The following is a 20026-nucleotide window of genomic DNA, read 5'->3' as shown; positions in this document are numbered from 1 at the left end:
ATTTCCTTGGAACACAGATATCTTCAGACTCCGACTCCGACACTTTGATGTCTCCTTCAAAAACAAACAGGCTGACACTATCTCAGTTTTCCTGCAGTCCTGATGTTTCTCAAAATGCAGCTTGTTTTCTCTAGGGTGCCACACAATCCTAGAAGACCAGCTCTGTGCGATAATTGCTATACTTCCAATTAAGGTAATGGTACCTGACATTCTGTACTAAATTCCATTTCAATCACAGCCACATTGGGAACACCACCTGCACATGACCCACACTTTTCTCACTCTCCTACTTAGATTCTGTGGGAAGGAAATAGCCTTAAGGATTCTAGTGCAAATGATGAGGAGAGCAGGTTAAGGTGGTGTGCCACGGAGCACACCCCTGTCTCAACAGCCTAGGCACAGTGCTGGCCTCCTGTGATAGCTAAAGCACCTTTTCACAGAAACTGAAGCATGAGCTTGTAAGCTACTGTAACATTTTATTTTTCAAATTATCAAAACCCAGAAGAATACAGCAGAGCTGTTTGCTAACATTTCAAGTTCTCCACTAGCTGTCAGAGTATGACAGAAAGTCCTACTGTGACTGTGCTGGCTCTGCTGCAGGCTCCATGCATGGTACAGGGCAGGTTAAACAAGAACAGGTTCAACAACAGAGCCTACACTTGGGCACTAGATCCTGTGCCCTTGCATTTTTCATGCTGGAAAATAAGTAAGGAACAGTAGGTGATATTACAAGATGCTGACTCCAGCACTGGCTGGACCACTCCGTGAGACAATCAAATCCACCAATACAGCAGACTGCTCTTCCAGCAAAAAAACCAAAAAACAACAAAAAGCTGGAATTTTCTGTCCATTTAGTGAGATTGACCAGTTAGCAATCTGAAGTGCTCCAGTGCTGGCTTAAGGAAGGTGCTACAACCATGAGCAAAGGGAGTGAAGGAGAGAGAAGATGGTACAGAATAAAAATGGACAGTGTGACATGTTTCTATGGACAGAAGGAAGATATCATGCCAAGTCAGTTGCCCGTGAAAATATGCATTAGGCACCTCAGAATAGCATTAGAAACAGCTGGCATGCTGAGAGGGCAGCTACATAGATCAGCCTTGGCTTAACAAAAGGACAAGCCCCAATGGCCAAGGTGAAAGATTTCATCTTTCATTGAGAGTTGCCTCTATTCAGTTAGGACCCACAGCCCTGGAACCACTCCTGAAATGAGGTGCCTGTCCATTTGCACAGATGAGTATGACACCAAGATTTTCTCTCAGAAGATTGTTGTGGGATGAGATGTTCCCTTACTCACAGAGCAGTCTCACTGTTACAGTCCAGCTGGAAAGAGGCAAAAGTAAGCTGTCCTCTTTATTATCTGTGCCAGCAAGGCTGAGATTTTAGCCAGTTTCGTGTCCAACCTCAAATGCAAGATTAAAACCTGGGGGTCAGTACAGGTGACCTGGTGCCCTGCTCAGATCACCCTGTCAGGTGGCCATACCTGACCAGCAAGTCAGGCTCACTCTTGAAGTTCCTCCTGGACAAATCTCTCTCTTTTTTTTTTTTTTTTTTTTTTTTTTTTTTTTTTTTTTTGCTACAGAGTTGAGCAACACTGTGCAAAAGCCTTTCCACCTGTTTCCCTTACAGACTGCTGCCGGCCCAGCTCCCATGCCGGCTGCAGCCTCACATGGAACTGGATACGTGGGGAAATCGAGCAACAACCTGCTCGTGAGGGTGCATCTCAACAGAACTTGAGACGATGTCCGCCTTCTTTCAGAAAATTGCTACATTAAAAAGCAAATTATAACACAGAAGAGGGAGGGAAACAAGAGGGTTTATGCCATGCGTGCAGCACAGCACCTCCCTCTCGACCACTGTGGCTCCCAGCGCCTGAAACTCCAGGCGCGGAGTTCCCAGATGCGATCCCGACTCTTACACTGCACCTCTTCACGCTTTGAGCCATCTCCCCCCGCCAGCATCGCCCACTCAACCTGGCTGCGGCACAGCCACCCGGACCGAGTTCCAGTGACTTGCTGTGGTCTTAACTGCAATTTCCCCTACGCAAACTTCATTGCTGCCCGCACGGCGGACGGAGTACCCACCAAACCAAAGCCGCCTGGCAGCCCCGCCAGCAGCCCCCCATCGCCGCAAGCAGGGCGCTTCCCCGGCACACACCGCCCGTCCCGTCCCGTCCCGCCCCCGCGGCTTCCCCTCCCCGTGTGCGGCCCCGCCTGGCCCCGCCCCACCGCCGGTCCTGCCCGGGGCTCCGGCGTGCGCCCGCCGCCCGCCCCGCTGCCTGGCTGGGCGCTGGATGCCGCGCCGAGAGGCCGGAGGAGCTCCGCGGCGGGGGCACCCCGCGGTGAGTCCGCGGGCTCCGCTGTGGGGACAGCGGCGAGGGGGTGTCCCAGGGCTCCCGCGGCTGTGCGGGGGAGGCGGCGCGGTCCCGGTGCCGGTGAGCTGCCGGGGGACAAAGGCGAGCGGGACGGGTCCCGGGTGGGAGCGGTGCCGGTGCGGCTGCGAGCGGCGCTGCGAGCGGAGAGACCCGCGGGGCTCCGGCTGCGCCCGCCGCCCGGGGCAGGGAATGGTGGGGCCAGGGCGCCGGGACGGCGGAGCGCTGCCCGCCGAGCCGGGAAGGCTCCGTGCTGCGGCCGCCGGTCCCGCCGCGCCGCAGCGGCTGCGAAAGTCTATTTACAACTTTGTGGCTGGATGGGCGGTGCGAGCGTCGGCCGGAGCGATCTCCGGCTGTGTCACGTTATCAGGGGGCTTTCCCGTCGGAGCCGCAGCCGTGGGTGTCCCTGCGCGTTCTCGGGCGGCGGGAGCGGGCAGGCACAAGGTGGGAGCAGGAGGGAATATGGCTCTGGAGGAGCCTGGGGTCGTGGTAATTTATCCGTCCCTCGGTGTCGTGGACCGGGCCCCGCCGGTGGGTCTCGCTGGCGCTGGATGATGGGGTGATGCTGGGGCGGGATCAGCCATACACCGGCTGCGCTCGGAGCGACACCCGAGGCGGCTGGCCGTGTCCCAGGGAGCTCCCGTGGGGCCGTACGGTGGCACGAGTGTGGGACGCGTCCCAGCTGGTGCTCGGCTGGCTGCCACCTGCCCCGCAGGTGCCGAGGGACGCTGACAGGGACACGGCCCCGTGGGTCCCACCCTGTGGGGCAGCACCTGGGCCGCCTCCTTCCGTGGGGCAGCCTCGGGGAGAGGGGCTGGAGGCATCTCGTGGGGCTGGTCTGGGTGGTCTGGCTACCCTGAGGAGCTTGGATGCACACGTACGGGACAGGACGGGACGGGACGGGAGGAGAGTGTCCCCGCAGGTGTGTGCTTGCGGGAGAAGGGGTGGGCGTCAGCAAGGCAGAAATCTCCATACCTCGTTGTTTCTCCACCTCTTGGAATTGTTTTTTGGTAACGATTTACAGGGAAAGGCTTTGGGTTTCCTGGGCTGAGAAGTCGTCATCGTCTGCATGGAGAGATGTTTCTCCTGCTGTTCGGCAGTGACAGGCTCTCAGGTTAATTCCCCTGTGGCATTTAAAATGCACATCTGTGTTTTTCCACCACACCAGAAAACTAGCACACTGTCTGAACCTTGTTCCTTCTTCAGAGTACCGCTGCGATGCCCTGGCCCTGACAATAAATACTTACTTCAAAAATGTTTTAAAAAACCCAAACCAACAAACCACAACTGTTTGAACATTGGTGACCCATTAATTTGTATAGCGTTTTTAATTTTTATTTTGTTCCTGGAAAATTTCGAATGACAACAGAATGCCTTGGCCTTGCTGTTGTTTATTCCTCCCATTTAATTGTACAATTAAACACTCTTAATCTAAGTGTTCTGCTTTCAGCACTGGTGGTGGTGGGAGTCTGTGTAGTAGCCTGTGTTTTGGCTTCAGATAAGAAGGGTCAAATCAGAAAAAAATGGAATCTAAGAGGTGAGTGGGGGTTGTGTTTCTTGTAGAGATCACCTTGAGGAAGAAAAGAGGGGAGGAAACAAAAAAGAGTAAGACGAAAATAAGTCTACACAATGCTGTTGAAGAGCATGAGTTGTAGTGATTCTTTGCTGTGCTCTACCAAAAAATCTGTCTGTGCTTTTTGGGCATTTTTTTCCCGCTTGAATTTTTGAATTTTTGTTGTTGTTAACTAAATTTTTTATATGAACTTGATAAAATGGGATAAATACCAGTAACATCAAAACCGTTTGAATTTAGATATGCTTTTCTCATCAAGTCTTTTTCTGATAGAAGGTTTTAGACCCAGGTGAGGGCCGTATCATTTACATTTTTTTTTTTTCAAAGCTGATAGTACTTTAAAGCTACAGCACTTTTCTCTTCCCAACACTGCAGGTAAAAAACATATGGATCCAATGATTAGCTCTCTATCAGTTGGCTTTTGTAGTAAAGTCGTTGCCCTACTGTTCCTCCAAAGTGAGACAATGTAAATGACTTGCATGCTTACTGTGCTCCAGGGTTACACTTCTTGCAGAAAGTCCCCTGTTACTGTGCTGCTGCTTGATTATCTTGGTGGTGTTAAGCAGTGGTACCTTAATTCCTAGTGTGGTTGGTAACTCTGCACAGACAAACGGTGGGCTTGGCCCAAACAAGATCCTCTGGCAAGGAGGAGCTGCTCCCTGGAGAATCACAGAAGATAATTTGCTTCTTGTTTAACCATTTGTTATGTTTGCCTTTTCTTTTTTTCCCTCTATTTCCTCTTTTTGCACAATTCAGCATGGCCTCAAAAATGCAGCACTCTGTAAGGCTGGGGGTTTTTTTTGTTCTGTTTCTTTTTTTGTCTGTGTCTTCCCCATTGCTTTGCTAAAGCTGATGTCTGACAGTGCTGTGTGCAGTCTCTGAAACTGCATCTAATCATAAAGACCCTGCTGTTTGTGTTAATTTTATCAAGGTATTGGCAGATTGGCATTTTCACACTAGTAACAGAGGCAAGCTGTGTTCCAGGTGGAGTTTTATCTATTCTTTTTGTCCACTTCACATAAATCAGTATTCCTTTCTGTTCTGAATATTTGAAGACTAGCTGTACACTTAAGGCGGAAAAAGTTAGAAGCAAACTGATGCAGAAACTGCCTGGTTGGTCTGGATATTTAGATAGTGATTCAAATGCAATGAGATCAGCAGTGGACTTTCCCCTTCCTCAGGGGAAGCAAGCCAATTTATTTTTTTACATCGTTATTACTGGTAGGGAAGCTATTCCTACTCAGAAGAATTTGTTACATCATTTAAAAAAAAAACAACCCCATGTCTCTCCTTATTTGTCCTGCAGCTCAAGGTATTGCTTGTGAAATTATAATTACGCTTTGCTATTTATTTATTTATTTATTTATTTATTTAATGAAGACTTTGTAGTCTGCTGCTTCTATAACTGTTACAAGATCTTGGTGAGAATAGCAATGAAGAAATTTTTGGACAGTTCTGCAACAGACTTCTGGAGTCTTAGGGATATTTTCCAAATCAGTCTAGAGTAGCTCAAGTGAAAAAATATTATCCCTGTAAAATAACTTGTGCAAAGACAGGCTTGTAGAAGAGTATCTCTCATCTGTTGTGCTTGAGGCAAGAGTATAATGGATACCCTTGGGAGAAATCCTGTTTATAGCCTTGGTAGACTAAAAATGGAATATGTTTCCAGTTGGAGAATTAACTGATAGGCTTTTGGGGCAGGACGTGTCATGCATTTGCAGTTTGCACAGTATAGGAAGGTGCTTCTCTTCTGAGTTGCCAGTAGAGAATCCAGGTCTTGCTGCTGCTCTCCTGCTCCTCCTAAGTTTCCTGACAGTTGCTGTGCCTGTGAAGGAAGCCTGGCTTTCCCTTATTGTAAAGAACTTGCTGCCTGTACTTCGCCTCTCCTGTTTCTCATACATAGAAAAGATGAATGGTCTTTACTAAAGAGCTGCAATTTACAAGGCAGAATTGCCAAGCACTGGAGTGCTAAATTGAAGTATCTCTGTTCTTCTTCTTACACAGATCATAGACCAGCATTGTCCTTACTGCACTCCTGGCTGTGCACTTGTATGCCCATAAATGAGATTTCCCTACGGGTCCATCTCAAAAGGGACATGTCAGTGTGTTTGAGGGGTGACAAGGTTGCTGTTACTGAATGGCTGTTCCAGCAATTCACTTCTCTTAACTTTTGTAAGGTCTCATGTCACGTGTGTTGGGTATCCAGCTGAGAAAATGGAGCTTGGCATTTCTGACCAGGCTTCCTTTGCAGCTGCTCTATGTGAGCTGTAATGGATACTGAGGCTGGCTGATGCCCAATGCCATATTTTGCTGGTTCTTTCTCATGCTTCTGCAGTTGTCTAGGCCAATTGATACCTTAAATTGCCACTTACTCTTAAAATTTAATTAATGTGCTTGATTTATGAAATATGAGAAAGACTTATAAGTGGTTGGTATTCAATAAACAAGTCCATTAGTAGATTATGCAGCAGTAATGAAATTCATTGCAATAGAAACTGTCTGTCGATACTCAGATGCTATAGGGTACAAAAAAAGTACTGTGGTACTATAGTACAAAACATACAGTAGTACTACAGTAAAAAAAAGTACTACTTTTATCAATCAGTGAAAAGGAAGGATCAGTTGATCCATTTATCTTCCCACAAGAAGATTTTTTGTCTTCCCAGGTAAAAAAGTGTGCTGGAAAGGAATTGCATGATCTAGATGCAGACTTTACTGTTCGGGCATTCTTTAAAATGTGTACATTGCGAAGTTTTGCATGTAGTACTGATAAAATAATGTATTTTAAAAGGCTGCCTGTTTTTGCGTACAAAAATTCAAAGCCACTTTCCATCACTTAAAAGTGATGGAAAAACATGATCCCTGTGAGATCCTAATTCGTCCCTTTTTGCCTGAAGCCTTTAATATTCATTGTCTATGTTTTTCAAAGAGCTCCTGAACTCAGTTTTGTTTCAGCTAAATATTAAGCTCATAAAGTGATTAATGTTGTGCTGTCCTCAAAGGGAGCAAACTGCTGAGGAGCTTTCTTCTTCCCATGGGAGAGGTGGATGGAAGCGTGGCAGCTACCCTGCGTGGTCCTGCCATTGCTGCCCTGCCCTCACACTTCCATGCGCTGCAGGAGCAGCTCCTTTGGTGCTCTGTCCTTTGTTAGCATTTTTTCCTTTCCTTCAGGACTAGTTAGTGCACCCAAAACCATGAGTCACTTTTATTTGGCTGCAAGAGAATGCCAGCATCCCTGGGTTAGGAGAGTTTGTTCCTATCTTTGAGTTTAAGAACTAGGGCAGCCTACAGTGTCATAGCAGCATGGTCCCAGGATAGGAAGGGGTGCCCACAGAATTTTGGGAGATCCCTTCTTCCTAAACACATTGTGTGGGGCTGCAGGACAGAAGAGTTATAAGCACTAGAGCGCGTTTCCTGTTCCAGGATTCACTTGTACTGCTTGATGTGGGACAGGAAGACTGTATAGCACAAAGGTGGGGAGCCTGAGCAGTCATGCCTAAGAGCTGCATCTAATCCTGCAATGAAGACTAGTGAGAAAGCTTTTTCCTTGCTATTGTTACAGCTCAGTGTCACAAGGAGTGCTGCTTGTACAGGAAGAAAGGAAAAAAGGATGTTGGCTGGTAGCTAAAACCAGTGCTCGGCGATTTCTCCATCACATCTGCTTGGGTTCACAGCCCTGGAGTTTTTGAGGGCATCTTGCCGTGCATCTCTTGAAGAATTCTAAAGGAAAGGTGGGGGCCAGGCCCATATCCCTGTCCTGTGAGAGGACTGTGGTCACACCTGACCAGGTGCAGAAAGCCTGCTGAAGTTGATCTCCCACTTCCTTGGGCTGAAGCCAGCTGTCTCTGCTGTCAGTGTTGCATCTATCAGCCAAACTGCACCAGTTCTGGAATCCAGTTCTTCAGAGCACCCAAGTGACTGGGATGTGTCTTGGTGTTCCTTGTTCAATGGCTTTGAATAGGGGTTTCCTACAAAGTAGTGTGCAGTGTTTGAAGACAGGTGTGTATTTTACCCATAAAGCAGTGTGTGGATACCACATTTGGTACCTTACCTCCCTGTGGCATCTTTGCCCTTGGATGTGTTGTGCTAGTCCTGGAATGATGCTGAGGTAGACACATTTGAAAAGTCAATGTGCTCCTGGGAGTTTGCTGCAGGATGTGACCTAGTTGTCCTAGCTGCTGGTCACAGGTGGCACTTTTCACATCATTTTACAGCCATGACATAAAGCTATTTAGCTTCAATCTTGTTTTCTGCCCTGACAAGCAACTTTGTTTCCGCTCCTTCCTGGCTGATGCATCTTCTCAGAGAAATTTTCATCATTGCAGGGGTTAGTCAAAGGAGGTGGGTGGAGTTTTTTAAAATTGCTGAGAAAGGCTTATACATGCCATCATGACATCTTTTACTTGCTCAGGCTCTTTGTTACTCTCTTTTGCAGATAGTACTCGTGCCTTAAAGTGGGCATCTGAGGGGGCAAAATAGGAAGGTGAGGGGGGTTTTCAGTTCTATGACTGTGTTTCATCATGAGTATGAGGCAGCCCAAGTGTAGGTTGCTGCCAAAGGCAGATTTGTGTCCAGGCAGTTGTCTGTCTGTCTTGCTGCAGGACTGCCTTGATTAAAGCTGCTTAAGCTGTTTGTGAAACTGCAGCCTAAGAGTCTAGTGTTCTTAGAAGCCTAAGAGATCTCTGGATGGTGTCTGGAAAATATTAAGAAGAGTCTTAATGTTTCTGGACAATTTTTGATGGGAGGCTGTAGGGCCACTGTGGTAAGGTTTCATCAGGAAGATGCTTGGTGCTCATTCTCTATCAGCTCTAGCAAAAGCAGATGTTTTACTGTAATAAACCTTAAAAAGCATGTTTCCAGGTGTTTGAGAGAAGCACAGAATTACCTGTGCTTTTTTTTCTTGATAGATAAGAACTTTGTTCTGCTTTGCTGCTCTGAGTTGATAAGTTATGGCTCATTCATCTTTTCCCTTTATCCCCCTTGAGATGTGGTTGTAGCTGTACCTAGAGGCTGAAATGAGACTTAGGACCCAATTTGCTGTGGTGTTATGAACTAGTGTGTAAAACAAATGGTTCATTGCAAGTACCCACATGGTGTCTGGATGAGACCTTCTCCCAGACAGGCTGGCAGTGGCATGGTCCCAAATTCAGTGGTGGCAGGACATCCCTGTGCCATTGGGTCTATGGGGGGGTGAGGTGTGAGGTGTTTCAGTGAGCCATCCTGCAGATCCCTGAAGCAAATGGCTCCTTCCTTCTCTTTCAACTCCTCTTCCTCCCATGGGGGGCTCTGCTGCTCTTTTCTGCCTTGCTGGGGCAAACCTCATCCACTCCTGCTTTGATCCAGCAAGTGCTGACGTTCTGGCCCTGTGCTAGGAGGCAACCTGAGGGTCTGTGGAGAGAGGAGGGGAAGATTTAATTGAGTTTTTATGACCATGTTTGAGCTGCTTAGTGAGAGAAGGCTTGAAGTTAATGATAGGCATGTTTTCCAAAGATCCTCTGCATGTGTGTTTAGGTAAAATAAACACTGCTAAATAAGCTGTGCCACCACTCTGGGCACTTATAAGCCTCCTGTCTGGTACCAGAAGAATACAAATAAATAGTGGCTTTGACTGTTTAATTGATAGACTTGCTGGGCCTTTGACCAAGCAATTGCATCTCAAAATGCACTTCTTCAGGAGCTAAAACATAAATGTTAGTTAAAAAAAAGCAACACAACAAAAACAAACAACGTGTAGGGTGTCCCAGAGGCTGATGATTGACTTCAGCTTTTATTAATTCATCTGCAGTGCATTTGCTGGAGCTTTTATGGTTTAATTGAGGTTAAGAGGTTGGAATTTGTGGTAAACAAAGGAATGGCATATGGGTAGTCTGAAATTGTGTACGTTTAAGTAAGAGCATTCCTTCTGGTCACTTGTTTTCATTGGGCAGTTACTCCTGACTCACAACTTTTTTTTAAAAAAAAGTAAAGGTGTAAACATGCATTGCTAGCAAGTTAATGATTCATTATGTTTTATCACATCCTAACATACCTCTAAAGAAGAGAAGGTTGAGCTGGGCTTGTGTTTGACCTCCCCCTTCAGATTAAGAACGTTTTTTCTTTAACCCCTTACCTGTTGTGGGAGGGTCCACAAACTCATTTGTTTTGAATCATAATAAAAAAACCACTTTCTCTTCTGCCTTTCTCATTCCCTGTTCCAAGGGTCCACAGCTGTTCTCTTAAAAATTCAAATGGAAAAAGCAGGTGTGGGGAAAAACTCTCCAGAAACTTTTATTGTAGAGGGTACAGGGAAGTGGGAGTCAGTTTCTTCAGCTGTCCAAAGGAATCTGTGGGCCTGTGTTTGTGTTTTATGGTAACTTTTTTGTCCTACTTTCAGTTCTGTTTTGAGCCCCATGAGTGTCTTCACTGGCTGTGATATCCCTTGTGAGAGGGAACGTGTACTGGCCAGTGCAGCCGTTTGACAATTAAGATAAGTTCATACTGTAGGTCTTTATGCTGTTGATAAAGTTTATGGCATGAATTACATCAGCTGGCAATAATAGTGGTGACCTGTTGCCCTCAAGTCATTCTGTAGACATCTGCAATTTATATACAGCTGTTAATAGTGTGTAATCCGGACCCTAAGAGAGCATGTGAGTATAATTATTTCAATGAGAGAAGATAAATCAGAATTTTCCTCTTAATATTTCAGCTAATAGCAGCTTTCATGTGTCCCATAAAGTCAAATGCCTTTTTCTCACTTGCTTTAGTTTAGAGCAATCTTTAAAAACTCTTAGGTCTTGTTAAACTAAATACTTGTTCTGAAAAAATACTTTAATAACTCCCTTGTCAGCATTTTTTGGTGCACTTCTGTCCTATAAGGAATGCTTTATACAGCTTGAATCGAAAATTGCTTTGTTTAAGAAGCATTGTATATGCTGGCTCTGGGAAGGTGATGCATGGAACAGCTTCTGAATTTGCAAGAGGACACTCCTGGATCTATCTTCTCTCTATCTTGTATTTGCTTTAAAAAATAATTAAAGAAAAAATTGATGCTTGAGCACAGAGTTGAAAGGAGAGGGATAAATCCAAGTTCTATTTGCTGTACTCTACATTATTGTTTGCTTTTCCCGTCTCCCACACAAGAATTTGATTCTGCCATAATTTTCTCCTGAACCAGGACAAACACTATTTTAAACACAAAACAATGCTTTTAAAACTATTTGTAGTGCACAGGCACACAAGTACATGCATATATGTGTATGTGTATACAGGCAGGTATAAGCAGGCATAACATGGCCTGCTTCCCTGCTGCTTGTGATCCCTCATCTTTTATGTGCTGTGGAGGGTGAAGGAAAAGCCCATGGCTCCCTTCACAGCCTGTCCCCTGAAGGTGGGCTGGGCTCTGGGTGGTGGGAGAGGGTGGCACTGCCAGAACCCGTGCATTGGGCTGCCCTTGCGGGCGTCTGCACCTGTCCCCGGGTGTGTGGGGACTTTGGGGACAGGCATCAGCCAGCAGCACCTGTTACTGTGCTGCAGGTGAGTGCTCAGGTGTTGCTGGTGGAAGGGAGTCAACCCCTTTGTTCAGGGCAGTTGGGGGTTGACTTACATCAAAACCTGTACAGGCATGACCCCATGGCTGGTATCTTGCTGGTTTAGGTCTCTGCTGGCATTGATACCTAACCCACCCTTGAGGAGCCTCTCCCCTTCCTGATGGATTCATCAGGTGCCACAGGATACTTCCTGAGAGGAATGCTGAGAGCATTAGGGAGGAGAGGACTATACATAAAATGGTACAAGTTGCTGAGGAAACTGTCTAACCTAGCTGTAAAGTCAAGATGATGTTGGCTTCTCTGCATTTGGCTGCAAAGAAAACTTCCATCTCTTATTTCTGTTAATATCTGAATTTCAGCTGTAAGGTGCTTGTGCAGCCTGTGCTCAGTGCTTGAGAGGAGGGCAGTGCTTACCTCACAAAAGGTGTTATACAGTGGCTGAGTTTGTGTTCCACCTCCTCCTTTGGGCTGAAGTATAGAGGATTTCAGGCAGTGGTTTCCCAGGGAGTAGGGACGGAGTGAGGGGGAGGACAGCACAGATGAACTCCTCTGCACTGACATGTGCCTGTTGACAGCCCATTGAACTCTCTGCTTTGGGAGTGAGTGAGGTGCCTGGCTGAAGGATGGGCACTCCCCCATGTCACGGGTGTTTTCAGGCAACAGCCCAGGGTGCCACCTGCCTTATCGCTTACACGAGTCTGGAAACCTTGAGTCTGGTTTGTTATTCCAGGGAGACCTCATTGCTTTATGGCACTCTCGTGGGACTTTTGAGCTGTTTAAAAGGTTGACACTGCCTGGTTTTATGCTGTGGTGCTGGTGGAAACACTGACTGGCCCTGGAAAATGGATGACTGTTGGGAGTGGTTTTGTTTTTAAACATCTCATCACACGCGTGCTGTGAGCTGCTCCCAGTACCAACAGAAGCACAGCACTGATGCTCTCGCCTTTTCAACAGGTACATGGGATGAAGGGAGCCTGACACGTGTCTGGAGAGGAGACCCCAGCCCCCGTGGAGCTGCCCACCATGAGCAGGACACTGCTGGCAGGCAGGATGCAGCCAGAGATCCGGAGCGTCTGCGTCTTCCTGCCCACCCGCGAGCAGCTCAGCCTGGCCGTCGGGGTGAGTGGCTGGGAGGTCGCTGCATCGTGGCCACGGTTCAGATTTATTAGCTCCCATTGTTCTCCCAAAAGCCTGGTGCTGGTCTGCTGACCAAAAGGCTATTAGCTAGCTTAGGGTAATTGGTGCTCCATTTTCTAATTGGGCAGCTTCAACTCATTCACAGAGTTTGTTAGAAGTCAGGCCTGTGTTTGTAGGGTGGGGGTCTCCTCTGCTCTTTTTCTGTTGTTATTTACATTTTATTATCTCTGAATGGTTTTGCTGCTTGTAATAATCCAACAATTTTTTAAAAATTTAACTTGAAATACCTTGGTTACTTAGCAAGTGTACCCAACATATGACTGTTTGCTCTTGTAAAGAGTCCAGCTATCCCTGGTTTTGACAGCCTGCAGATCCCTTCAAAGAGTCTAAGGCAAACAGCCATTGAGGGTGGGTTTTTTTCCCTCCTCTTGAGCACTCGTACACACAAAAAAATCGAGGCAAGTCACTTCATTTCTTTGATTGCTGCCTCAAATATCTCAAAGTGTGCGTGAGTGACAGCAGGGCCAGCTCAGCTGGCAGCCCAGGGTGGCACGGTGTCTGCACAGCACGGTGCCTCTTTGTGCAATGCCGGCTGCTCCTTGAACTTGTGAGAAACTGAGCTGACAAGAGGCACTTGGCGTTCAGAGGACCAGTGAGTTTCAAAGATAAGTGCTCTCTTGTGAGCGTGTGCGTGCACTCGTGTGGGCTGGGGGGATTTGGCTTTGTTTTGGGTAGGTTTTTTTCCCCTGCTTTGGGATGAGGAGGGGGAGAAGACAGTTGAGGTGAACTGTTATTTTAAGTACTTGATTGAAACTGTGGCTTTTGAAACTATGCGTGCTAATCTTCAAAATCCGTGTCGGAATTTTCCTACCTGCTGTGTGTAAGTGTCGCGTCCTTAACTGAAACAGCCTCAAGGGTTGGATGGAATAAAGCTTTAACAGAAAAATCTGGGACACTCTGCTTCTAGGTTACTGGTTCAAACCCAGCCCATCCACTGCCCCAGAAGGCTTCTGCAATCTGCTGGCTTTTGTGCAAGGCAGAAAACGATGATTTAATTAAGTTTTGGGCAGCAGGTGTATGGGCCTCGGTAATGGTCTGTTGCAGCTGACCCTAAATCTCACCTTCTTATAGCTCTTATCAGGGAGGCTAAAGATGGGAGATAGCAGAGCTGCTGGCTGTGGAGAAGGTGCAGGAGGGCAGTGCACAATCCAGGGCTGACACTGTCACTGCTACTTGCTCTGCCTGTGTCTAAGTGGAGCACACAGCTGTTCCTTCACCGCTGGGTCATGCTCCGGTAAATCAGAAAAACCTGCAGTTTATTGTAAAATAAATTTGGGGTGAGAAAGACTCTTGAGTCCAGCCATAAACATGATGCTGCCAAGCCCAGCACTAAACCAGATTCCTAAATGCTGCATCTGCATGTCTTTTTTAATACCTCTAAAATATTTAATATGCATAAGAAATAGTCTTGTGCATTGAGTACTGACAGGAACAGAGGAAAAGTACTGTGTCCCTTCCTGTTCCCCTGTCCTGTCCCAGCCTGCTGCCACTCCAAAAAGCTGGGGTGCCTTGTGCATCACTATGTTGTCCTGCAGAGGAATCCCCTGCAGCACCCCTCTGTATTCCTTTTAAAGACATTTGCCCTTGTCATTTCTGATACCCCTTTCTTTCGTGTCTGGGAAATCAGGAAAATATGTACTTGGAGATGCCTGTGCGTGAAAGGGAATAGCTGCCTGGGCCAAAACATGAGACCTCAACACATGGTTGTGTCCTAATTGCATAGAGAGTGAAACATGACCTGTTACAGCTGGGCAAGTCACCAGAAACAGCTTTTCATTTGGCTTCGGACTTTACCACAACACTCATTCAAAACAGCAACAGAAATTAAGATTTCACAGCTGGAGAGATCTTTCTTTTTTTAAAGAAACATCAAGGCAATTTTCTAGTGATGTTGGTAGAACCCAAATGTAATTAGCACAACCACAGATGATACTTTGTGCATTTATTAGAATAATAATGCCACTACTAAAGATTTCCAAAGCCTTTTAACCTCTTCAGTGTGGAATGCAAATACTAAACAAGCTTGCAGCTCATTGAGGTAGGTAGAAATAGTTATCTTTCCAGCAGAATAAATTATAGATCCTTCCCATGATAAGCACAGTGTTTATGCAGGTAAGTCCTCCCTCTCCCCTCCCATATAAATTCCACCCTTCCAGATAAGGGTTTACCTGTATGTGTTTTATGTGGTCACATACAGATTGAAGCTTACTCTTTAAAATGTATTTGTCTTACACCATTCAGAGATAGTGCTGTTGAAGAGGGAAGAGCAGGAGCCATTTTACATTCTCTTCCCCCACATTCAAGTATCTCTTAATTAGCTTTGATGTCTGCCTTTCTGAATGTACAGTGAATTTAGGGGGATGGTGAGCAGTAAAACTACCTTCTTGAGACCAGCTGTGGATGTGAGGAGAAGCAGAGCTGTGAGGGGAACTAGGGGGTGCTGCAGCTCATCAGTTGCTCTGAGGAGGGCAAGGCAAAGTGGGAGAAACTTTTGGAGTGGAGGAAGTCTGGTGAGGTCCTGTGGGTTGGTGAATGGCAAACATAGGTCTGAAATCTTTCAGTTGTTCTGTGGACAGGAGAGCCAATGTTTCAAAACATACATATCAAGAAGACTAGATATAGGCAACTAATGCACATGAATATCTGTACACAGAATGACCTTGGAGTAGCAGTTACCATCTGTAAACTTGCACTTGATTTCACTTTGGACTAAATTTCATGTGTAAAGAAGCCCTGAGCCCGACATGGGGCAAAGCTGAGTATCAATGGAAGGAATGAGTCATAACATTTCTGAGATCAATCTTGGCACAGGAACCATATGCATAGGGAGGAAAGTCCAAAGATAAAAAATGCAAAGGGAAGTATTGGTTGCTTTGAGTAGAGGGGAGAGTAGGAGGGAACAGCAGTTGCAAATGTAATTGGTATTGCATAGCCTTTAAGGCTGGGAGTAGAACTTGATACATAAGGGAAGTGCCAAGAGGAGAATGGACAAGGTGCTAGTAACATACCAGTTGTGCAAGAACTCTGCCTAAATCACTGTTTAGAGCTATATGCCACAAAACTGCCACTTGAAGTACTCAGTTCCCTAGAATTAAGTATCTTAAAGCAGGTTTTTCTTCCCTTAGGTATGAAAGCTTGCCACTTAGAAAATTCATCTCATTGTGTAGCATTTACAGAGAGTCCTGTGCTGCCAGTGACTCTTGTATGCCCATAACAATTCTGGCTAGAGGAAGGTCACATCTTTCTTAGCAAATCCTTCCCAGGTAGGAGAACATGCTCAGAGCTTGCTTCTTTGGCAAAGGAGATTGCTCTGTGCCCAACTTTCCCTTCCAAGTGTGTGTTCTGGGTGTCTGACCAAACATTGCATCTAGCTGTGAGACTGAAAGGGTGCAGTCTCACATGGAGACTCAATTATAAGACCCAGATGTGGTTTTGGGTCTTATCAGAACTTTGCACTACCTCCTCCCTGCTCAAAGCTTACATGTGTTTGCATTGGCGTAGTGCAGGGCTTCAAAGCTCCTGATAAAGCAGTAGTGAGTGTCTGGCTACTGATGCCTTGTCAAGGTAGAAGAAAATGAGTACTTAAATGACCTCCTGTTTCCCATTGTCCATGTCTAGTGACATGGTACAGCCTGGGGCAGGGAGGTGAGTGCAAGCCAGTTTCTGGGGTGTGTGACATGCCTACACTAAAAGAGCTTTAAAAATTAGGATGGTGATTGGTTTGTAGCAGAGTTAAACAGTCGACTTCTGCCCTGTCCTCTCTGTTGCTCAGTAGGTAGCTCTGCACTGTACCCCTGCCGGCAGCTGCTCCTGGCACTGCTAATTTGCACGGTCCAGCAGTGGGGTAATGAAATTCCAAGGTCTTGGAATTTTGCAGCTGGCTGCACCATAGCCTGAGCTGAGGTTGTCTGTGTCAGTGCTATTCTGTTCTCCTCATCTGCTCTTTCTCTGGACTCCTTCCCCTGTGCCTCTGTGGGCTGGGGGGTTTCTGTGTTTGTCTGTCAGTACTCCTGAGATGGTGCAGTGGGACAGGGAGAAATGAGGCTATGGACAGGGAGATGTTTAGTGGGGGAATCTTCCTATCATAGCACACATCCAGGTCTGCACATGCAGTTAACCAGAACCATGCTCCTTCTGGGGCAGTCTGTGCATTACAGGAGGCAGGGATATCGGAAGGTCTCAGTGTGCAGGGAAACAGGCAAGGTCTTACAGGCTTTTGGCTGCAGCTGCCAAAGATAGAGATGTTAATGGCTGTGTGACTAGAATGCAGCAGGAGACAGAAGGAGCTCCTCTCTGTGGGGTACAGAAAAAACACATCTCTAACCTATGAGCTACTCAGAGTCTTTGTGTTTGTTTGGGTACTTTTGTTCCTGGTTCTCCTGAATGAAAACTTTTGGGTTTGTTTTTTTTATTTTCTCAAAAAAAAAATTGTAAGGGAACAGTATTTTAATTTCTGTAAATATTAATGATTATTATTCTATGGTAATAGCAATAATACTGAAAACAAAGGATGTTCTCTGGTGTGGTTGTGTTTGGGTATTTTACTTTGGTACCCAAAAATGTACTGGCCTGCAACTCTTCTTTAGAGTTCCATCCAGGTGCGTGAGCCATCTGTAATGTTGGATTGGTTGTGTCTTTCAGGTCAAAGCCACTGGACAGGAGCTCTTTCAGCAAGTTTGTGATTTAGTGAAGATTAAAGAGCCTCACTTCTTTGGCCTCAGCATTGTTAAAAGTAAGCAAACTCAATGTACAAGCAAGTGACTTGGCAAACATCCACAGACCCGCTTGTGTATTTACAGTGTGTGCATATATACACAGTGGCTGTGCCTGCAGGGGGAATTTGATTGTAATAAGGTCACAAAGTATGTAGATTATGCAGAGCCTTCCCAGAGCTCTTTTGATCTTTGGTATGTGGGCAGACAAATTGAGTAAAGGGGGGGGGCTTTTGTTCTCCACCTTTGTTCTTGGATTCCACCTCTTTGTGGGGCTTTCTTTCTCTCCTGTAGTGGGAGTTGCTAGTCAACATATTTGTTACTATATTCAAAACTATAGGTATTGAACAGGAGGTGGATTTTAAAAGGATTTTGGGGCTGAGAGTGTTACTTGTCTTCTGAAGTCACATGTGAAGAATGTGGCACTGGGGAGGAAACTCAAATGATTGTAAGGGACTGAATGAATGTGTGGGACACACTGGGTTTTGAAATATCACATGGGAAATACAAAACTTCTAATCCATGAGTTAAAGTCCAGTTTGCTTGGTCCTATGGCTTAGCATTGGCCAGGAAATGGTGTTAAGTTGATGCCTTAAAGAAGCAAATTGATACGAGAGATCACATTTCTGGTATGGTGTAAGCACTGACATTCCCTCTCACACCCCAAGTCTTAGTAATTAGAAATGGATCTGTTGTCTTGTTTATCTTGCCTCCCCATATTTCCAGAAGCACTGAAAGACTTGTCTCTCCTCCAAAAACTTTTCTCAAGTGTGTTATTTACTACTGCAATTCCAGATATTTCATTGAAATTATAGTGGTCTTATAGAAGTCCGTCTGAATAAGGTTTCTTTTGCCTCTTTATAAATATGTAGGATAAAATAAAGGTGTTTTTTCTAAGTTTGTCTCATTTCCTTCATGCTCTCATTCTGTAAGAATTGCTTTTTTGAGTGCAGCATTCAAACTGAGAGGAGCGTAAGTTTTTTATCTCCATAAGGTTTGTAGAGTCTCCAAAAGATTCCTTAAACCTAATATACCTGTGCTTTAAACCAGCATAGTTTTTTTAATGTGAGGAGACCTGAATTCTCTTAACTTTTTTCACAAATCATCTCTGTTTCTGAGCCTCCCCTTTGCGACATTTTTAACACCAGGTTTTGCCTATTCCACTTGCAGGACGTCTTGGCTGACATTGGAACCCTTGTCCTCTCCTGTAAGACAGGGCAATTTCATTCCTATTTTCTTTGAATTCTTCTGCTTTCCCCATGTTTTTTTTCACCTTTCCCCCCCCTTCACATGTTTTTGTTTCGTATTTTCCATACCCTGCTTTTGCCTTCCTCACACCTTTTCTGTGAAACAGTTTCCTTTACCCTATCAAGCACAGGGCTTCTGGTCCCAAAATACCCGGTAGTGGCAGATACCTTTCAGCCTGTTGGAAATACATTGTAACCACTGCATGCCAAAGAGCATAATAAAGCTGTTCTGACTAGACTTTAGAGTATATTGTCCACAACTTTAAGTGGAAACAGTCCTCTCACTTCATGAAAGTATTCTTCCTTTTCATAGCAGCTAATTCTTCCAGAAAGCTCTTAAAAAGTCAAGGAAAAGAGTTACAAGAGTCCAGTAGTATGAATTAGCATCTCTTTTTTGTTTGTTTTGGGAGCAGTTCTTTGCTTTCCTGAAAGGAAAGACTTTTTGTGTTCCACAACTTGGTTTCTCTCCACCTTGTTTTGGTCAGCAGACTGTTCATCATCTCTCTTGCTGCCCGTGGTAGCTGAGGTCTTGCCTCTGTAGCAAATGTAGCACTGAGTGTGGCATTTGGAAGTAGCCTTTAAGGTTTTGCCTGCTTCACAACAAGCTATCATCTCAGGAAAGGGAAGTGCTCAGGTCAGGTATTGGGGGGGCCTGGGTAAGTGTTGCATTCCCAGGTTGCCTTGTGGGTGCTGAAGTCGACTGCCTTGGCTGAGTACCAAGTCAGTGTACATCCCACAGAGGCTGTGGAGGGGGGAAGCCTGGGCCTGGTCCCTCAGGAAAGGCTAGGTGTCCAAAAAATGGAGAGGAAGCATATACATTTTTCAACGAGGTAATCCTCTCCTTCGTCATGCTTTCACCTCTGTGCTGCAGCTTCAAAAAGATGTTTTTTAAAAAACAGCCACCCTGTTTTAGTAATGATATCTTTCCCAGTTTCTTAATGTGTATTTATTTTTGGCAGTCCGATACTACCACATGCAAAACAAGGTATTCTAATCCACCTGCATCCATTACTTTGCTGCTAATTTGTCAACAAAACCCTGACTGTCAGCAGTAGCAAGAGAATGAAAATTAAAGGATTTCTTCAGAACTGTAGCCAATCACACTGCATGGATTATCTGGATTAGGAGCCCATTTGACCTGCAGACGTTGTACAGATACACTAATGCTCAGTTGGTCTCATACTAAGTATGTGTGTGGGGGGAGAGGTTGGGGTCCTTAATCATAAACAGAAGTTTAACCCCTAAATGTGGCGAAAAGGGAAATGGCACCACAAAGCACCATGCAAGCTGCAAACCATGAATGCTGTAAGATCTAAGCTGTAGGTCTTGGAGTGTGTTTCCCAGCATTTGATACCTAAATATGTTGCCTTCTCTTCTGGCTATTGTAGATGCTGAGG

The 20026-nt window shown here is 45.7% G+C and overlaps 1 protein-coding gene across 1 annotated transcript in view; it reads left to right on the top strand.

The window, feature by feature from the left end:
• Window positions 1-2260: 2260 nt before the first annotated feature.
• FRMD1 (FERM domain containing 1) overlaps window positions 2261-20026 on the top strand; it is a 40761-nt gene continuing 22995 nt past the window's right edge. The window contains exons 1-3 of the mRNA XM_036379309.1: window positions 2261-2341; window positions 12428-12592; window positions 17312-17402. Coding sequence (XP_036235202.1) covers window positions 12497-12592; window positions 17312-17402 — 187 coding nt within the window. The 5' untranslated portion in view covers window positions 2261-2341; window positions 12428-12496. The remainder of the gene's footprint in view (window positions 2342-12427; window positions 12593-17311; window positions 17403-20026) is intronic.

Source organism: Molothrus ater, chromosome 3, assembly GCF_012460135.2.
Source record: "Molothrus ater isolate BHLD 08-10-18 breed brown headed cowbird chromosome 3, BPBGC_Mater_1.1, whole genome shotgun sequence".
NCBI classification, from domain to species: Eukaryota; Metazoa; Chordata; class Aves; order Passeriformes; family Icteridae; genus Molothrus; species Molothrus ater.
The sequence above is the reverse complement of the archived record's forward strand: the minus strand, read 5'-3'. Positions and strand labels throughout refer to the sequence as shown.